This window comes from Microcaecilia unicolor, chromosome 9 (assembly GCF_901765095.1).
Source record: "Microcaecilia unicolor chromosome 9, aMicUni1.1, whole genome shotgun sequence".
Classification (NCBI taxonomy): domain Eukaryota; kingdom Metazoa; phylum Chordata; class Amphibia; order Gymnophiona; family Siphonopidae; genus Microcaecilia; species Microcaecilia unicolor.
In genome coordinates, this window is record NC_044039.1 from 163,188,191 (window position 1) to 163,208,936 (window position 20,746).

A 20,746-nucleotide genomic window follows, 5' to 3' on the forward strand; every position below is an offset into this window, starting at 1 on the left:
ATCAGGCGTGGATGCTGTTCAAAAACACCATCCTGGAAGCCCAGGCCAAATATATTCCGCGTATTAAAAAAGGAGAACGGAAGACCAAACGACAGCCGGCGTGGTTAAATAGTGAGGTGAAGGAAAGAGCTAAAAGAAAATCCTTCAGAAAATGGAAGAAGGAACTGACTAAAAATAATAAGAAATGCCATAAAGAATGTCAAGTCAAATGCAAAGCGCTGATAAGGAAAGCTAAGAGGGACTTTGAAAAAAAGATTGAGTTGGAAGCAAAAACACATAGTAAAAATTTTTTTTAGGTATATTAAAAGCAGGAAGCTGGCAAAAGAATCAGTTGGACCGCTAGATGACCGAGGAGTAAAAGGGGCGGTCAGGGAAGACAGAGCCGTAGCGGAGAGATTAAATTAATTTTTTGCTTTGGTCTTCACCGAGGAAGATTTGGGTGGGATACCCGTGCCAGAAATGGAATTTGAAGCTGACGAGTCGGAGAAACTTAATGAATTCTCTATAAACCTGTAGGATGTAATGGGGCAGTTCTACAAACTGAAGAGTAGCAAATCTCCTGGACCGGATGGTATTCATCCCAGAGTACTGATAGAACTGAAAAATGAGCTTGCGGAGCTATTGTTAGAAATATGTAATTTATCCTTAAAATCAAGCGTGGTACCGGAAGATTGGAAGGTGGCCAACGTAATGCCGATTTTTAAAAAAGGTTCCACAGGAGATTCGGGAAATTATAGACCGGTGAGTCTGATATCGGTGCTCGGCAAAATGATACAGACTATTATCAAGAACAAAATTACAGAGCATATTCAAAAGCATGGATTAATGAGACAAAGTCAACATGGATTTAGTGAAGGGAAATCTTGCCTCACCAATCTACTACATTTCTTTGTAGGGGTGAACAAACATGTGGATAAAGGTGAGCCAGTTGATATTGTGTATCTGGATTTTCAGAAGGCGTTTGGCAAAAGTACCACATGAAAGACTCCAGAGGAAATTGGAGAGTCATGGGATAGGAGGTAGTGTTCTATTGTGGATTAAAAAGTGGTTAAAAGTAGGGTTACATGGTCAGTATTCTCAATGGAGAAGGGTAGTTAGTGGGGGTCTCCAGGGCTCTGTGCTGGGACCGCTGCTTTTTAACATATTTATAAATGACCTAGAGATGGGAGTAACTGGTGAGGTAATTAAATTTGCTGATGACACAAAGTTATTCAAAGTTGTTAAATCACGGGAGGATTGTGAAAAATTTCAAGCAGACCTTACGAGACTGGGAGACTGGGTGTCTAAATGGCAGATGACGTTTAATGTGAGCAAGTGCAAAGTGATGCATGTGGGAAAGAGGAATCCGAATTATAGCTACGTTAACAAGGTTCCACGTTAGGAGTCACAGATCAAGAAAGGGATCTAGGTGTCGTTGTTGATGATACGTTGAAACCTTCTGCTCAGTGTGCTGCTGCGGCTAAGAAAGCAAATAGAATGTTAGGTATTATTAGGAAAGGAATGGAAAACAAAAATGAGGATGTTATAATGCCTTTGTATCGCTCCATGGTCCGACCGCACCTCGAATATTGTGTTCAACTCTGGTCGCTGCATCTCAAAAAAGATATAGTGGAATTAGAAAAGGTGCAGAGAAGGGTGACAAAAATGATAAAGGGGATGGGACGACTTTCCTATGAGGAAAGGCTAAGCGGCTAGGGCTCTTGCTTGGAAAAAAGGCAGCTGAGGGGAGATATGATAGAGGTCTATAAAATAATGAGTGGAGTTGAACGGGTAGATGTGAAGCATCTGTTCACACTTTCCAAAAATACTAGGACTAGGGGGCATGCGATGAAGCTACAATGTAGTTTGTTTCTTCACTCAATGTGTAATTAAACTCTGGAATTCATTGCCAGAGAATGTGGTAAAGGCGGTTAGCTTAGCGGAGTTTTAAAAAGGTTTGGACGGCTTCCTAAAGGAAAAGTCCATAGACCGTTATTAAATGGACTTGGAGAAAATCCACTATTTCTGGGATAAGCAGTATAAAATGTTTTGTACATTTTTGGGATCTTGCTGCGTATTTGTGACCTGGATTGGCCACTGTTGGAAACAGGATGCTGGGCTTGATGGACCTTTGGTCTTTCCCAGTATGGCAATACTTATGTACCAAAAGCTCCGAGAAATCAGTGTCTGATGCACTGCTCTATACTCATTTCCAGACCAGTAATATATTCTACATTTTAGTACTCTAAGGAACAGATTTTTTTTTTTCTCCGAGGACAAGCAGGTCAAAGGTATTCTCGCACGTGGGTGACATCATCCGACAGAGCCCAGTGCAGATACTGCCTAGCACTTACAGGGTTTAAAAAGTTTTTGGCAGTGTTGCAACGTGCATGAGTGGGTGTCTTTCTGCCTGATGCGTGGGCATGGGTTCCTCAGTCTCTGTTTTTCCGTGGAGCTAGGAAGTCGTGTTTTGGCAGTCTCCCCTCAGTATTTCTTTCTTGTGCTTTTTCATTTACCTTCCGGTGCAGATAATCATTCTTTTTCCTCATCTTTTACTTTTAGTTGCTTTCCATGTATTATTTTAGTTCTTTGTGGCCCTTAAAATTTTATTTTTTTTCACAGTTCTTTAGGCCTGAGCACCAGCCTCATTTTAAGACTAGCCCCTTTTAGATCTCAAAACTGAGTATTTTAATTTATCCAAGATTCTTTCTTCAATGTCTAAGAAGATCTCCAGTGGGTTCAAAAGATGCACCCAATGTAATTGTGTCACAGACTTGCACAGTTGGTGCATCTGGTGCCTACGACCTGACCACCAAGCTGATTCTTGTTTTTTGTGTTTGCAAATGCAGTTACAGAAACAGAGAACACGTATCCTTGAAGGCCAGTCCATCGACATCGGCACCGGAAGCATTGACCTTGATAGCTACCCAGACTGCTCCTACCACTGGGAATGCACCGGCATCAAGGCGGTCTCCACCTCCCTTGGCTTTGGGCACTAGTAGTAGGCCCTGGGACCAGTCAGCATCAGATCCAACACTGAGGATGCACATGGATTCCATGTCATTCCCATCAGCATCCAGGGACTATAACACCAAGTCTCAAGGGAAGCCTAAGAAGTATCAGCTTGGTGTGGGGACTCTGGGGTATCGGCATCCTGGCACCCGAGAAGTGTTGGCGGTGAATGAACTGCTCCCCCTCTTTAGTAGAGGTGCTGATGCAACAGTCTCCAGGCACACAATGAATCCAAACGCTGTACTGCAGGCCACCTCTCTGATGTGACTTCCTGTTTCCTCGGAGGTGGGCTGCAGTACAGGAAAAAAATTAACCTAGGCAGGAGAATCATCCTTATGCAATTTCATATGTCAAGTGCATTCAATGCAGTAGACCATAATTTGCTACTTATACTAATAAGCAACTTAGGTTGCTAAATTGGTTCCGAGGATTTTTAAAATCTAGATCCTATCAAGTCAAATCTCCTAATTCCATCTCCCCCCAATGGGCTCTAGACATTGGAGTCCCATAGGGATGATATAACCAGTGGCGTAGCTAGGGTAGTTGACACCCGGGGCCGGTCATTTTTTAACCCCCCCCCCCCCCCCCCCCCCCGAAATCCAGTACTAGGCATACCGAGAATACAAAACACTCAGGACCTATAGAGCAATTCTACCATACCATAAGCAGTAATTTGTACGAGTCACACAAGGAAAAGGAAAGCATCTTAAACACTACAGTGAGCACTAGAACATCAATTCACCTATTGTAAAACGAAAACAGACAGATTAGTACAGATCGTCGATCCTGCACAGTCAATGCCAACCGAAAGCCATGTCTTTTTCACAAATACAGATACACCCTAATCCACTATAGAATAAGTAATCATAAACTTTCTATTTAGACAAAAATTAAACTGAACCCCCGATGCCAGACTCTGCATACAATGCAACACCACAGAAACAGAAAATGTCCCCTAGTACTGTGCAAAATATAAAGACAGCAGATGTAAATTTGAAAAAACTAACAAATACCAATCACCACTTTACAAATTAACAAATAGAAATAAACAAATAATATCATTTTATTGGACTAATACATTTAGCTTTCAGAGGCCAAAACCTCCTTCCTCAGGTCAATTCAGTATAGTACTGTTACAGTGTCCTATCCTGACCTGAGGAAGGGGGTTTTGTTCTCTGAAAGTAAAATGTATTAAAATTAGTCCAATAAAAAGATTAACTTATTTACATGTTCTATTATAAACATTTATTAACACAGCTACAATACTACTTTATTCTAAAGCAAAAAAATAAAAATATATATTTACAGTTCGTTGTCTCTGGTTTCTGCTTTCCTCATCATTTCACTGTCTTCCTTCTATCCAGCATCTGTCTTCGCTCTCTCTCTCTGCCCCTTCCATCCAGTGTCTGCCGTCTCTCCCTTCCATCCACTTCTGGCCCTTCCATGCACCATCTGCCCCAGTCTGCCATCTCTCTCTCCCCCTTCCATCAACATCTGCCCTCTATCTCTGCCCCTTCCATCCACCATTTGCCCCAGTCTGCCCTCTTTCTCTTTCCCCTTCCACCCACCATCTGCCCTTTCTCTCTGCCCCTTCAATCCGTCTGCCCTCCCTCTACCATCCATCCAGGGTCTGCCCTCCCTCACGCTCCCCCCTTCTATCCCCTCTCTCTCTGCCCCCTCTTTTCAGCCCCCAGTTCCAGCCCCCTTATTCCACCTGCCCCAGCCCACATCTCCCACCTGCCCCTTTTCAGCCCCACTATCCCACCAGTCCCCAACCCTTTTCTCCCATCAGTCCCGAGCTTCAGCCCCCAGCCACTTCTCCCTGTCCTCTTTTCAGCCCCTAGTTTCAACCCCAGCCCTTTTCTCTCACCAGTCCCGAGCTTCAGCCCCAGCCAGTTCTCCTTGTCCCCTTTAAAGCCCCTAGTCCCCACAGGAGAACTGGCTGGGGCTGAAGCTCGGGACTGGTGAGAGAAAAGCCTTGCATCTCCCCTTTTCAGCCCCAGACCCATTCTCCCACCTGCCCCAGGCATGGACCCATTTTCCCTCCTGCCCCCTTATCAGACCCCAGTTCCAGCTTCAGAACCCTTCTCCCATCTGAGCACTCCCCTCCCCCCTCCCCTTCTCCCCTCTCTGAGCACCCATCTGAGCTCCCCCACCCTCCCTAATCCCCTTTAAGCACCCCTCTGAGCTCCCCCACCCCAATCCCCTTCTCTCCTCTCTGAGCTCCCCACCCTCCCTAATCCCCTTTAAGCACCCCTCTGAGCTCCCCCACCCTTCCCCCCTCTCTGAGCTCCCCCACCCTCCCTAATCCCCTTTAAGCACCCCTCTGAGCTCCCCCACCCCTCCCCAATCCCCTTCTCCTCTCCTTGATGCTCTCCCACCCTCCCTAATCCCCTTTAAGCACCCCTCTGAGCTCCCCCACCCCTCCCCAATCCCCTTCTCCCCTCCTTGATGCTCTCCCACCCTCCCTAATCCCCTTTAAGCACCCCTATAAGCTCTCCCACCCCAATCCCCTTCTCCCCTCTCTGAGCTCCCCACCCTCCCTAATCTCCTTTAAGCACCCCTCTGAGCTCCCCCACCCTTCCCCAATCCCCTTCTCCCCTCTCTGAGCTCCCCCACCCTCCCTAATCCCCTTTAAGCACCCCTCTGAGCTCCCCCACCCCTCCCCAATCCCCTTCTCCCCTCCTTGATGCTCTCCCACCCTCCCTAATCCCCTTTAAGCACCCCTCTGAGCTCCCCACCCTCCCTAATCCCCTTTAAGCACCCCTCTGAGCTCCCCCACCCTTCCCCAATCCCCTTCTCCCCTCTCTGAGCTCCCCCACCCTCCCTAATCCCCTTTAAGCACCCCTCTGAGCTCCCCCACCTTTCCCCAATCCCCTTCTCCCCTCTCTGAGCTCCCCCACCCTCCCTAATCCCCTTTAAGCACCCCTCTGAGCTCCCCCACCCCTCCCCAATCCCCTTCTCCCCTCTGAGTCTCCCCCCCCCGACCCGACAGCTGAGATCCGTTCTCCTGCTGCTCCTACCCTGTCCTGCCTTAAAAAAAAACTTTTTCGAAGTGCCGGAGAGTGGTAGGCAGCGCGCCTCGCGTCTGCCCTGCTAGTAAAGAAGATTTAGTCAACGTCATCGTCCTTCCCACACTGAGTCCCGCCCGCCCTCGTGGTAATAGGAAGTTGCCTCAGAGGGGGGCGGGACTCAATGTGGGAAGGGCGACGACGTCAGCGAGATCTTCTTTACTAGCAGGGCAGACGCGAGGCGCGCTGCCTGCCTCTCTCCGGCGCTTCGAAAAAAAATTTTTTAAGGCGGAGCAGCGGGAGCGGAGCATCCCCCCACCCGATGACACCCGGGGCGAACCGCCCCCACCGCCCCGCCCTTGCTACGCCACTGGATATAACCATCTACATCCCTTTCAAAGATTCTTTTGAAGAAGTGTTTCTATTATCAGATCTAGACCCGATGGAGAATTTGGCCTCCACCTTTAAACTAAAATTGAATAGAGAGAAAACAATTTTATGTTGTTATCTATCCCTCGCCGTGTCATAAACTGTCAAAACTTCACAACTGATAATGTAACTTATCCACTGGAGTCCAAACTAAAGATACTTGGTATAATAATTGATTTCTACATGTTATTCCACATCAAAGTCCAGTCATCACAAAAACCTTTAAAGCAATGTGGAAACTAAAAAAGAATTATGCATCTCTTCCCTAATGACAAGTTCGGAACCTTAGTACAAACATTGGTATCACACTTCGATTATTGCAATGCCATTTATGCTGGCTATAAAGAATCTTCCTTGGAAAAAACTGCAGACAACTCAAAATACAGCAGCCAGATTAGTCTACAAGGCTACGAGACTTGAAAGTGCAGTTACACTGGCTCCCAATCAAAGCCTGAATAACACTCAAACTATGTACATTGGTTTTCAAAACTCTACATGGCTTAACCTCTGATTATATGCAACCTTTAATTGATCTCCCCCTTCGCAACGCTCTCCCTGGTTCAAGAGATTATCCAACCCTCCACTATCCCAGTTGCAAATATGTGATGTTCAGGTCCCTTACCTCTGTACCAAATGGTGGAATTCCCTCCCGAAATTCATCAGATGGGAACTTAATTATTTGATATTCCGGAAATACCTTAAAGCATGTTTGTTTAAGCAATTTTTCATGGATGATCATAATTAATTTAACTCCCAATTTCTCAGTTCCATTCTAATTATTATACATGGATAACTATAAATTGTTACCTTTTTGCGTCTAGCATTCATTTCTATATTACATATTGTAATACTCAATCCTCACTTACTTTGTTATTACTACTTAATGTATACTATCCCCCATCACTTTTTGAACTGTTGATTACAATAAGTTGTTAGCCACATTGAACCTGATCTATTGGGATAATGTGGGATATAAATGAAATAAATAGATTCATTCTCTGGCAACTTTTAATCAGACAGACAAAAAAACATTTTCTAATGGTGCATTATCCTGATTGAGTTTCTTCTCAAGTGAAACGTCTTTTTTCTAAGTGTGCTACATACAGGGTATTTTTTTTTAAATACTTAAGGCCCCGGGTATAGAGGATTTTAGCATAGATACTATCCTGGAGGAAACCCTGAATGAATCTGATAGTCACCTGAAGCTCACTGAATCCAAAAGATCTGTGGCACTGAAGTCACACAACCTGTAACCCTCTCGTTTAAAGGCCAGTATTGCATTAGGCCCAAGCCAGACATTCCCATCCATTCGCGGTGTAAAATGAACTCCCAGAAAAGGAAATTGAGGGTTTGGAACCTAGAAAGCAAGATAAAAAATTTCAAAGCAATTTTATAAGCTGGGCTAGGGTACTAAGAGAAACAGCGTAAGATCCTGAGGTTTGTTGTACAATGTCGACTACTGAATTAAATTCACACACCAGATGCTCTGTCTGCCTCTTGTGTCACACAGTTAAAGAATATACATACGGGGTAAATGTTTCCTTTCACAAGGTAGCATTTTTCTGGTTTCAGGACCAGGTAATCCCCTCGGAATGGTACAATGCGAGGCTCAGGACTACAGCCACTGATTTCTGACAGACGGTCCGAGTAAAGGCCAGCACACGTGACAACGTACTTGCAGCACACCTCCTCTCCCTGTGCCAGAAGAAAAGCCCAATATAGACCTGTCAGTGAAATACTGTGAGCCTAAACAAAACAAATGTACTTCAGACACCATCCATTTTTACTTGCTTGCAAGATTCTCTCTGCTAACCTTAGTGCCTAATTCCAGCAGCTGCAACCATACACCCCTCCATGCCTTTCCATTAATAGAACCAGCAACTTTTTTATCCAGCTACCTATGGGATTGCGATATAGCCATCAACTAAATACAAGTTTCCAAGTTTATTATGGGTGTACTACCCCGCCCATTGCCAAGTACATCTGGGCAGCTAACATACTAAAATTAAGAGGTCAAGGAGGGAATGAGCAAAGAGTAGGCACAAAAAGGGATATGGGCAGAACTACAATATCAACAGGACAGAAGGGGAAGGTACAAAGATAAGGTGCGCTGTGTTCCAGACTCACATCTGAGAGGTGAAGAGTTAACATATAAGAAGCAGCTCTAACTGTAAGCATTGTGAAAAAAGAATGTTTTTAATTCTGTTTTAAAAGCCTGGAGATCTGAATGATTTCTCAGTGACTGAGGGAGCTGATTCCAGTGTTTTGGGCCTTGTACTGAAAAAAAATAGCAGAGTGTGTATGTTCATGAAACATTTCCCTAAAAGATAGAACAGTCAACAGTGTTTGTGTCGGAGCATATGGAATCAGGAGACGAGAGAGATATTGTGGTTCGTACCTGATATTTTGATTTTATATACGAAAATCATTGTTTTGTATGTGATTCTGTGTCTGATGGGAAGCCAGTGTGCTTCCATGAGGAGTGGAAGCACATGATCAAATTTCTTTGAGCTGATAATCAATTTTATAGCAATGTTTTGTACAAGTTGTAGGCGGTAGATAGCTTTACAGCTAAGACCGTTATATAGAGCATTACAATAATCAAGTTGTGATATAATAAAGGAGTGGATCAGGATATTTAAGGCATGATGGTAAATCAGAGATTTAATTGATCTTATTTGTCTCAAACGAAAAAAAACATCTATGGATTACAGCATTAATCTGTGGTTGAAAGGATAATGTCTCATCCAAGGTCACTCCCAATATCTTTGCAGTTGTTGGCCAGACAGGCCCAAAATCACTGTCCCAGAGTCCAAAATGCTGAGAAAGATGAATGGAAATGTGTTCTGAATGATTGGTTTCTTTCCTATTGTTCTTTTCACTGCTTTGTCATTCTATGAATATAAGGCTGTATGTTAAGCCTAAATAAACAAAAAACTATTTTAAATTTGATAATAAAACTTTTGCATATTTACGCACTCTCTACTTTTATATTTTGGTTATATTTACAAACAGTGGTGTAGTTAGTACTTACTTGGTGATCACACTGGAAGCGCTGTCAGTTTACTGAACATGTATCTAAAGTACTGCTCAGTTACTTGCCACATGAAATGAACTTTAAAAGGTCTGCTGAAGAACAGGACACCAACAAGAGAGCAGCCAAACACTTCTGAACACTGGGCTGGAAGTTTGAATCTTACCTTTGAGCTTCTAATGGCAACGGGGTATTTAATTCCTGCAATATAAACCAGAAAAAATAACCAGCTGTTGGACCAGAGATATACAAATGTTTGGCTGCAAGCCCATTGGGCGGCTGGAAGGAGGAACAGAAGAGGAGTCTGTTTTTTTCCCTGTGCATGCAGGAAGGGCACTTTATTTTTGACCTGGCAGTTTCCTCCTGCTCCTTTTTACTTCCAGCTTTGTTGGAACTAGGGCTGGGATCTGACACCATCAAGCTTCATTCAAAACCTACAGAAAATATTTCCCTTGTTATATCTCCTGTCTCTCAGAAGATGCCTAGTCTGGTCACTACGGCTCATGGTCCAGGGCCAGGGGCATGATGGACACTCCTAGAATTTTGCTCCCTCAGTCTGTGCTTTGTTGAAAAATCAGCTTCTTTTCTTTTTTCTGCACCGGTGGGAGGGCTGACATCTTGTCAACAGCAGTTGCTGAGACAGGTGACAGCAGTGGCCCGAGTGACAGTAGCGTTGCACTGGAAGCAAAAAACAGTCCCCTCAATTACAAGATGGCAAAACAAATTAAAATATGTGTGTGAGATGGAAAGACTCATAGCAATACGAAAACATCAGACAGGTCAATGGCATTCTATATGGCAGTTCTTTGTAAATGCAGTTAACTAGAATTAGAGAGAGAATGCAGTTAATGAGTGTGGAGGGCCAGAGTAAGAACTGGCAAAAAGGGAGGGACTCGGGAAGGTGGGGATGGAGGGGGGGGGGGGGAAATAATGGATAAAATGTTATAAAGCTGTTGAAGTCTACAATGGTACAGGGCTGATACAATGGGGTTGAAGTGCACGTAACACTGGGTATAAAAAATGTTCACGGTTTTCATGTAAAAAAGCGAAGATTGTTTGTTTAAAACACTCTGTTGTAAAGATTGAAAGTTCAATAAAGACTTCTCACAAATAAAAAAAAAGAAAAATCAGTTTCTGCTCCTAAGCAGGGCCGCCAAGAGACTAGACCGGGCCCGGGGCAAGGCCGCCCCGCCTCCGCTCCCCCCCGCCTCCCCATCGCTGCAGTCCTCGGTCTCACCTGCCTGCCTCCACGGCTCCGGGCCCCCTGCATTCAAAGCGGCAGTTGCAGATCGCTTCTCTTCTGGCCTTCCCTCCCTCATCTGATGTAACTTCCGGTTTCCGCGAGGGCCGGACACAGGGAGGGAAGGCCCGAAGGAAGGTGATCTGTGACTGTCGCTTCGAAGGCAGGGGGCCCGGAGCCCAGGAGGGAGGCAGGCAGGTGAGACCGGGGACTGCAGCGCCGGCGGCCTGACCCTGGCACCAGGCCCCCCTTGGAGGCCTGGGGAATTTTGTCTTCCCTGTCCCCACTCTTGGCTCCTAGGACAAAATTATGTTTCTGGATAACCCTGTTTGCATTCAGTAGAGAGCTACACCAGGGATTCCCACACCTATCCCAAGAACCCCACATCCAGTAGCGTTTGAGAAGCCCTAAGCTAGACTGGCAATAATGTATCTACCTGCCTTTTCTGTTTATGAATGCTGAATCTGATTTTATCATAGACAAAAAAAGAAATTGATCTAAAGTTTCTGCCTCACTTAGTCCAATGATAGCAGAGAATCAGCAAGATTTTAAGTGTCATAAACGATACATTTACTTGGAAAACACTGGAGCACAGGACTAAGGAAATGGAAACATGGGAGGGAAGAAATGGATTACTACTACTACTTAACATTTCTAGAGCGCTACTAGGATTACGCAGCGCTGTACAATTTAACAAAGAGAGACAGTCCCTGCTCAAAGAGCTTACAATCTAATAGACAAGTGAACAGTGATTAGAGTGTCTTATAGCCCTGACATTGCCTGTGTGTGTCTCTCTCAGTACCTCTCTCATTCTTTTATACTGGGGGTTTGTTAGCATATGTACACACACACATAACACTCTCTATCCACTTTCCTTCCTGCTCTTGTTTTAAGCTATGTTTTAAGGATGCACCAAGGAAGGCTGACTTACAAGTTTTGGAAATGTACCTCCTGCGTGGGCTGGCCCTAGTGCACACTTGCCAGTCTATTATATCTCAGTTGCTGGAAACAGAAATGGCCTTGCAGACGGCAGGAAATATTGCTCTCTGTCTCTAAGTACCACAGAGAGACACCTAGTCAAATGTTTCCTGGTACAAAAAACTGACACTGGTGCTAGGCATTGCTTATCATCTCATGGTGTCTCTCTTCACTTCCATTCCTAATCAGAATTTCAGCATGAGACATTTTTTTACAAAAATGGATCCAGACAGTGGCGTACCAAGGGGGGGCGGTCCGCCCCGGGTGCACGCCGCTGGGGGATGCCGCGGCGCGTGCCTGCTGCGCTAGTTTGCTAACTTCTCTCATTCGCTGCAGCTCCCTCTGCCCCGGAACAGGTTACTTCCTGTTCCGGGGCAGAGGGAGCTGCAGCGAACGAGCAAAGTTAGTAAACTCGCAGCAGGCGCGCGCTGTGGCACCCCCCCCTAGCGGCATGCACCCGGGGGGGGCTCTTTTGCGGGGGGTGTCTTTCGCTGGGGGGGGGGGGGTCCTCGCTGCATCGGGGGGGGGCGCCCCTAGGAGCGCCACTGGATCCAGAGAACTTTAATTACTTTAGATTATAGAGAAGACTGTTGGAACATGTTGCTGTAGCTTACCTGAAGTCCAAGGTACTAAGGGGAGAACAAAATGTGCAGAAGAGGGAAAGTGTTATTGCGATGACCTGTGTTATTTGCCATATTAGCACAGAAAGTCATCTTTGTGACATTGTTCTCCATCGCATAATAAAATCCTGCATGTAGTTTGCTGCATGCAAAACTGTATTCTAATATTTAATGGGCTGCTGCAAAGAAAAATAATGAAAAGCAGCTCACTATTAGCATACTACTACTACTACTACTTATCACTTCTATAGCGCTACAAGGCATACGCAGCGCTGTACAGCAAACATGAAAAGACAGTCCCTGCTCAAAGAGCTTACAATCTAAATAGGACAAGCAAACAGACAGAACAACTAAGAGGTAAGGGAATTAAAGAGGAGGGGATAGAAGGGTACAGGGCAAGAGAGTAGTGGTTAGGAGTCAAAAGCAGCGTTAAAGAGGTGGGCTTTTAGCCTGGATTTGAAAACGGCCAAAGACGGGGCTAGACGTACAGGCTTGGGAAGTCTGTTCCAGGCGTGAGGATTATTATTTGTGAAGGTCAATTGCACAATGTCTTTTTTTGCAAAAAAGTAACTGTGCCTCAGTGTTCATGGGCATGTATGCAGAAGACCCTAAGCATAGCATAGGAGCAGGTTGTAGTGGCAGGCAATTGCTTACCTTCTTTACTTCCTGAGGGACTCTCTTTCACCATGTCAATATTATTTACTTCAAATTCCGTCAGGACTGAGCCCCCAGCTGCCTGAAAGTCTTCAGCATAGGATTGGGCCACTTGTCTATAGTTCACAATGCCAGTATATGGAGAATCAATGGCCATCAGACCCTAAAAGAGCATAGAGCAAGGTCAGAGAGTAATGGCAGAGCTCTGCCAGCTGGGACTCTGCTATGGGATGACCTGAAACTGAGGGAAAGGATCTCTGTACGTAGAGAAGCAGAAAGCATTCAAAACTAGCGTATGTAAGAGAAAGTGCATTATATTTAAAACAGGGGAAAGGTTTTTCCCTGCTCTAGCCTCAGTCTTGCTTTTTCTTTAAAGAAAAGTGAATGATGACTGTTGGGCTCATTTTTGAAAGAGAAGGATGTCCATCTTTCCACATAAATCGGAAGATGGACGTCCTTCTCCCAGGGACGACCAAATTGGTATAATCAAAGCTGGATTTAGGATATCTTCAACTGCACTCCATCGCAAGGACGGCCAAAGTTCAAGGGGGCGTGTCGGAGGTGTAGCAAAGGCAGGACTTGCGCATGCCTAACACCTGGACATCCTTGACCCATAATTGAAAAAACAAGGACGTCCCTGACAAGCAATTGGATGTTTTCAGCCAGACCTGTTTTTCTTACGACTAAGGCACAAAAAGGTGCCCGAAATGACCAGATGACCACTGGAGGGAATCGGGGATGACCTCCCCTTACTCCCCCAGTGGTCACACTAACCCCCTCCCACCCTCAAAAAACATCCTTAAAAATATTTTGTGCCAGACTCAGATGTCATACTCAGGTCCATGACAGCAGTATGCAGGTCCCTGGAGCAGTTTTAGTGGGTGCAGTGCACTTCAGACTGGCGGACCTAGCCCCACCCCACCCACACCTGTTACGTTTGTGGAGGAAACAGGAAGCCCTCCAAAACCCACCAGAAACCCACTGTACCCACATCTAGGTACCCCCTTTCACCCTTAAGGGCTATGGTAGTGGTGTACAGTTGGGGGTAGTGGGTTTGGGGGGGCTCAGAACTCAAGGTAAGGGAGCTTTGTTCCTGGGAGCAATTTATGAAGTCTACTGCAGTGCCCACTAGGGTTCCCGGTTGGTGTCCCGGCATGTCAGGGGGACCAGTGCACTAGAAATGCTGGCTTCTCCCATGACCAAATGGCTTGCATTTGGTCATTTTTTACATGGACGCCTTTGGTTTCGAAAATCAGAAACGAAAGATGGACGTCCATCTTGTTTTGAAAATACAGGTTTCCCCGTTCCTGGATTTGGACGTTTTGTAAGGACGTCCAAATCGCAACTTGGACATCCCTTTCGAAAATGCCCCTCCACGAGTCACATTCTAGTAGGAAGAGTTTGATTGTTAGGAGTCATTTTAACAGCACACTTAACATTAACAATAAATTTATATTCCGCCATATACCTTGTGATTCGATGCGGATTGCATGATTAAAGAAGCAAGATATTTCCTGGAATTACAATCTTTAAAATAAAAAAGAAACTAATATATCCGTTTATTAGTCACTAAAATTCAGGACAAATTTTTTAAATAGATTAAAACTTATCTGCCTACAGAATTGAGCATAACTTGTCATGGATATTAACATGGTTTGAATTTCTTTCTCTAAACGAGCTGCCCAGTATAAGAGATTATCTAATAACCGAGTTCTCTTTATATTCTTTAAAGACAGAAATGTAAAGAAAGAGCAGGTGCTCGTAGCTCTAGTTTTTTGCATAAAGACTATGGGGTCCTTTTACTAAGGTGCGCTGAATAATGGCCTGTGCTAGTGTAGGCACGTGTTTTGGATGCGGACAGATCCATTTTTCAGCATGCCTGTAAAAAAGGCCTTTTTGGGGGGCCAAAAATGGACGTGTGGCAAAATAAAAATTGGCGTGCGTCCATTTTGGGTCTGAGACCTTACCACCACCCATTCACTTAGCGGTAAGGTCTCAACCGAGCGGTAATCATCAGCGTGCGTACAATGCCAATTACCCCGGACGTGTGTAAAAAATGAAATTACCGCCTGAGCCACGCGGTAGTTCAGAATTGACGCGCGTAGGCATCCACATGGCTTAATAAAAGGGCTCCTTTGTGATCCAGAAGGTAAGATGGAGCTAAACCATGAAGTATCTTATATACAAAAACAGAAAAATTTATATAATACCCTTGCATGAACTGGGAGCCAGTGCAATTGTTTATAATACGAAGAGACACTGTCACATTTTCTCAATGAAAAAATCAATGCAATGCTACATTTTGAATGGTATTAAGTCTCTTCAGTAGTTTTTTTAGAAACTCTTAAGTAAATGATATTGCAGTAATCTAGTGTGTTTAAAAACCAGAGACTGTACCAATAAATTATATTGGTCCTTTTAAAAATATATATTTTTATTGAGTTGAAGAGACAAACAAGGTCACATAATTACAACAATAATGTCAATCCACTGAATCAGCTACAAGAAACACCTTCTGCTTCCATTATACATGAACAGTAATCCACATAGGTACATAAAAGAAATGGATACAAACAAAAAAAAACATGTGAAACAAAAGAACTCTAGGCAATCAAGAAAGCATAGTTAACCTCTGCTCCCCTCCTCATTTTAATTCTTATTCCCCTACCCAACTAAACCCTCCCCTCCTCTCCTCTTTTCTTTGTCCTCCCTCCCAGGTCTCCCTTACTCACACACACAACAACAGCACCAATAGTGGGTATCTCTCTCATACAGTCCGTGGCTCATCACTGACCTCTTCCAGAGCTAGTCGTAAATAAGTGTTCCATAGGTCTCTAACCAACCTTTGCCTCCTAGATGTAGCTGAGGCATATTGTAAGGCTACCCATTCTGCCATTTCTTTCATAAGACGGGTCAATTGAGCTATACAGGGGGGTGTTGGGTCTGCCCACGACTGTAATATACACTTTTTGACCAATAGCATAGCTAATAAAACAAAGTGACATTGGGCCTTGTTTAATCCCTCCCCACGTAACTGTGCCTCATCACATACTATCCTGCCTAACACCTTCCTTTTCTCGTCTCTTATTTAATCTCTAAACAATACTAAGTGTATCTGATATCATGGAAGGACTATGTCATAACAAACTCTGTAAGCCACATTGAGCCTGCAAATAGGTGGGAAAATGTGGGATACAAATGCAATAAATAAATAAATAAATAGTAGTACAGTATAGGACCACTCAAAAGGCTTATTTAATATGAGCTCAATAGTTGCCAGTAACTGGGTCCATAATTGTGAGAGAGACGGGCACTCCAAAAAGGAATGCAAAATAGTGCCCGGAGCCGTGTGACATTTTATACATCTATCATCGCTCCCAAGGCCCATCTCCTTCCATCTTTGTCAAGTGATATGCACTCTATAAAGGATGCGGTACTGGATGTCTTGAAGGGCGGCATTCACTGAGATCTTGGGAATAGTCTCGAAGATCCCTCCTAAAAATTCCCGAGAAACTGTCTCGCAAATATCCTTGCTCCAAATCGAGGCCAACCCCTCCATATGAGGGACGGGACAATTATCTACTATCAACTGGTGCCACTGTGAAAGGTGATTGGAGGATGCCGGCATAGCCAGAAAGATTTTGTCCAGCATGGTGAAGCAGACCGGGGAGCCCGCTGACCTTCTTACTGAGTTATAATAGTCCCTTACTTGTAAAAACACGAAAAAATTGTGTATTCGGGAGATGACATGCTCGCCTGATCACATCAAAAGTAGGAAAATTAGATCCCCCTAATTCCGCCCTAGATCCCCCTAATTCCGCCAATTGTCCCAAATATCGGCACCCCTGCCAAAGCCTGAAAGAGCCATGCTCCCCTCTGGCTGGAAAATCCGGGTTATTAAAAATAGACAGAAAAGGATCCACCCCTCCAGCCCCCCCCCCCCAAGTACACCACTACACCATCTCCACGCCTTTCCCAATGCTTTCACAAACTGGTTCCTGCCCACCCTGTTCCCTCCACCTCGTCGACCCCCCCCCCCCCCCCCCGCCAAGGCCGAAAATATGTCGATGGGGGTGCACCAACTCTGCCAGAAATCTGGCAAGGCATATCTGGCTGTCCTAGTATAACATTCATGAACCCACCATAGCAGAGAGGCTACGTTATAAAGCCGTAGATCCGGGAGCCATAATCCCCCCTTGGCCCTAGTATGGGTTAACTTAGTAAAGGCAATGCGAGGGCGCTTTGAGTGTCAAATAAAAGAGGTAACAGTACTCCGATATAGCCTCAACTCCCTCTGCGTGACCCAGAAAGGCAGCATCTGAAGTGGATATAATATTTTAGGTAGGAGTATCATTTTCACTAGGGCAACACGGACCAGGAAATTTACTGAGAGATCATTTCACAGTACGCATAATCAACGCATCATTTCAAGTTTCTCAATAATGTTTTTCCTACACATCCTTTCATAGTCTGCACTTAAATATACCCCATATATTTAATCCCTGTTCTTGCCCATCCCAATGGAAAATCCACCAAGAAAGTACTATTACGAGGAAGAGTGACGGGTAGGGCCTCCGACTTCCCAAAATTAATTCAAAGTCCTGCAAATTCACCAAACTCCCATATGAGCCCTATCACCACTGGCAATGTAATTGTTGCATTGTTAAGAAGTAGCAGCATATCATCAGCAAACAAATTCACACAACATTCGCATTCCCCCACCTGAATACCCTCTAATCCCTCCTCCTGCCGAATTCGGGCATCCAGCAGCTCCAAGGACAGTGCAAACAACAGTGGGGAAAGAGGGCACCCCTGTCTAGCACCTCGGCCCAAAGCAATAGGATCCGTAAGGGCGTCATTGATGATCTTTGTTGAAGGCCTTTTCAGCATCTAGACTGGCCAGGATGGCATCCCCAGGTCGCCTCGCCCCTTCACGTACCACTCTACAAACGTTCACGATATTAGCTGATGCATGATCTACCAGATACAAATCCTACTTGATCCGGGTGTATAAGAATGAGGAGGAACACTCCTAACCTATCCGCCAAGACCCCCGACAGAATCCTAAGATCTTGATTTATTAAAGAAATGGGGCGGTATCACCCCACCAAGTCAGGGTCCTTTACGGGCTTCGGTAGTACTGTGATATAAACATGATTTAAAGTAAGGCCCATGCTCTGGGATTCTTGGATATCCTCGCACATACATAGTAACATAGTAGATGACGGCAAAAAAAGACCTGCACGGTCCATCCAGTCTGCTCAACAAGATAAAATCATATGTGCTACTTTTTGTGTATACCTTACCTTGATTTGTATCTGCCATTTTCAGGGCACAGACCGTAGAAGTCTTGCCTAACTCTAGCCCTGCCTCCCCCACCGGCTCTGCCACCCAATCTCGGCTAAGCTGCTGCGGATCCATTTCTTCTAATAAACGGAGGAGTGGAGGAGTGGCCTAGTGGTTAGGGTGGTGGACTTTGGTCCTGGGGAACTGAGTTCGATTCCCGGCACAGGCAGTTCCTTGTGACTCTGGGCAAGTCACCTAACCCTCCATTGCCTGCCGCATTGAGCCTGCCATGAGTGGAAAAGCGCGGGGTACAAATATAACAAAAATAAGAAGATTCTAAAGAATTTTATAGAATTCAGATTCCAACCCATCTGGACCCAGGGCCTTGGCTAGTTTTAACCTCTTGATGACCCTCTGCACTTCCTTATCACTTAATGGCGCGTTGAGTACCGCCACCTGTTCTCCAGTGAGTCTGGGCAACTGCAGCCGTTCAAAAAAGGCCTCACATAAGGGTCCCGAGAAGAAGCCAGTGTCATAGAGAGAGGTGTAGAAACTGGCAAACTCTTTATGTATCGCAGATTGTGTGCTATGGAGTCTCCCCGTGGAATCCGTTATCCTGGTAATGTAACTTTTGTCAGATCGCAGGCGTACCAACGATGCCAGCAATTTTCCAGTTTTGTTGCCCCACCTATGTAATTTATATTTGTATAGTCTAATGTTATTCAATGCCCGCTTGTTTAAGAGACTCAGCAGCTCCTTTCTCGTCTCTAGATATAAAAGATGGTTGGTTTCCACCGGTCGCACTAGAAAGACCTGGCGAGCAGCTCGAAGCCGATCCGCCGCTCCCAGTGTGGCCTGTTCCCTCTTTTTTTGAAGCGATGAAGTAAAAGCGATGATTTTACCCCTAACTACTGCCTTAGCTGCTTCCCAAAATATGCGGGGTCCCACATCCTCCACCCGGTTCTCAGCAAGGTAATCCACCCATACTTTCCATAAATATGTCTTGAACTCCGTATTCTGATACAATACGGGGTTCATGCGCTACCGCTGGGAGCGAGACGTTGTGCCCCACTGCACATCAACCCACACTGGGGCATGGTCCGATACTTCAGCCTCCCCTATAGCTGCCCATGAGACAAAACGTAATAAGGCCCAAGATACCAAGATATAATCCAAGTAAGCATGTACTTTGTGTGGATGGAAAAAAAAGGTAAACTTCCGCTCCTCCTCATGTAGTAATCGCCAGACATCCAGCACCGCCAATTCCTCTACCAGGTAGTTGACACCCTTGTGCATGTGGTCACTCATGGGTTGCCTGGTGGGTTTACAATCTATAGAGGGATCACTTGTTATGTTGAAATCTCCCCCAAATCATTAGAGGGTATTCATCCAGTACAGCCAATTTGGCTCTAACCTGAGTAAAAAATTGCAGTGAGTACATGTTAGGGGCATAGAGACTATAAAACGCCACCTTGGACCCCTGCAACACTCCAGACACAATGACCCATCTCCCTTCCATGTCTTGATATATATCGTGGAGTGTAAAGGCCAAAATGTTTTTAATTAATATAGCCAATCCTCTTTGACTGTCACTAAAGGAGGCATAATAGACCTCTCCCACCCATTCTCTCCGCAATTTAGCATGTTCCACGTTATTCAAATGCGTTTCCTGTAGCGCAACATCAGTTTGCATCCTCTTGAGATACTGTAAAAATCTGGTTCGCTTTATTGGAGAGTGAATGCCATCTACATTAAGAGTTACTACCCATAGCTTAGCCACAGGCATAGCTATGATTCTCTGAGTGTCTATAAACTCACAGTTCATTATTGGCTCAGGGGCCTCCCAGCTCGATCACCCGCCCTTCCATGTCTCACAAAAATACCTAAGGAGGCACTCATAAAGCACCATGAACATTTGCACCAATATACCTTGCGCCCTAAGAGAGACCTGTCCCCCCTCCCTGACCCAAATAATCCCACCATGTCCCCTTTTTTGTCCCCTTCCCCACCTACCCTCTCCCTCCCCCCTCCTCAAGCCAACACCAAACCACCTATACACATCCATACACATATCAAGGTTGAAATCCCAACATTCCTACCTTCATTCAGCTTCCCAATCATACCAACCCTTCCCCCCTCCCCTCACTCGCATCCTCCCCTCCCCCCCCCAGTACAAAAACCAACCAATACTACATAAAGGTAAACAACTCTGATTGAACAAACTAAACTAACCAACTGAAACCAATCGAATCCAGAGGGTTCCCTTTCATGCAGCATGGCAATTAGTGAAGCATCAGGAGGTCACTCGTGGAGGAACGTTTGGAAACAGCAAACGTGGGCTGCCTTCCAAGGTGTCAACAAACCGGCCAGGAACTTAGTTGACAAGCGTCCCTTGCTCGATTTCCTCTTCCCCATTAGCAGCGCGGTAGCTCAACCTCCATGCTTCCACCCATTCTTAGCATAATAAGGGTCAATCGATAAATTACAGCAAAGGAGCATTAGC

At 45.2% G+C, this 20,746-nt stretch overlaps 1 protein-coding gene across 2 annotated transcripts in view; it reads right to left on the minus strand.

Moving 5' to 3' along the window:
* Window positions 1-20,746, minus strand: part of L2HGDH (L-2-hydroxyglutarate dehydrogenase) — a 73,912-nt gene that overhangs the window by 26,796 nt on the left and 26,370 nt on the right. For both annotated transcript variants that reach the window (XM_030215335.1, XM_030215336.1), the window contains exons 5-8: window positions 12,958-13,120; window positions 9,632-9,666; window positions 7,959-8,126; window positions 7,631-7,788 (exon numbers count right to left, since the gene is read on the minus strand). In XM_030215335.1, coding sequence (XP_030071195.1) covers window positions 7,631-7,788; window positions 7,959-8,126; window positions 9,632-9,666; window positions 12,958-13,120 — 524 coding nt within the window. The remainder of the gene's footprint in view (window positions 1-7,630; window positions 7,789-7,958; window positions 8,127-9,631; window positions 9,667-12,957; window positions 13,121-20,746) is intronic.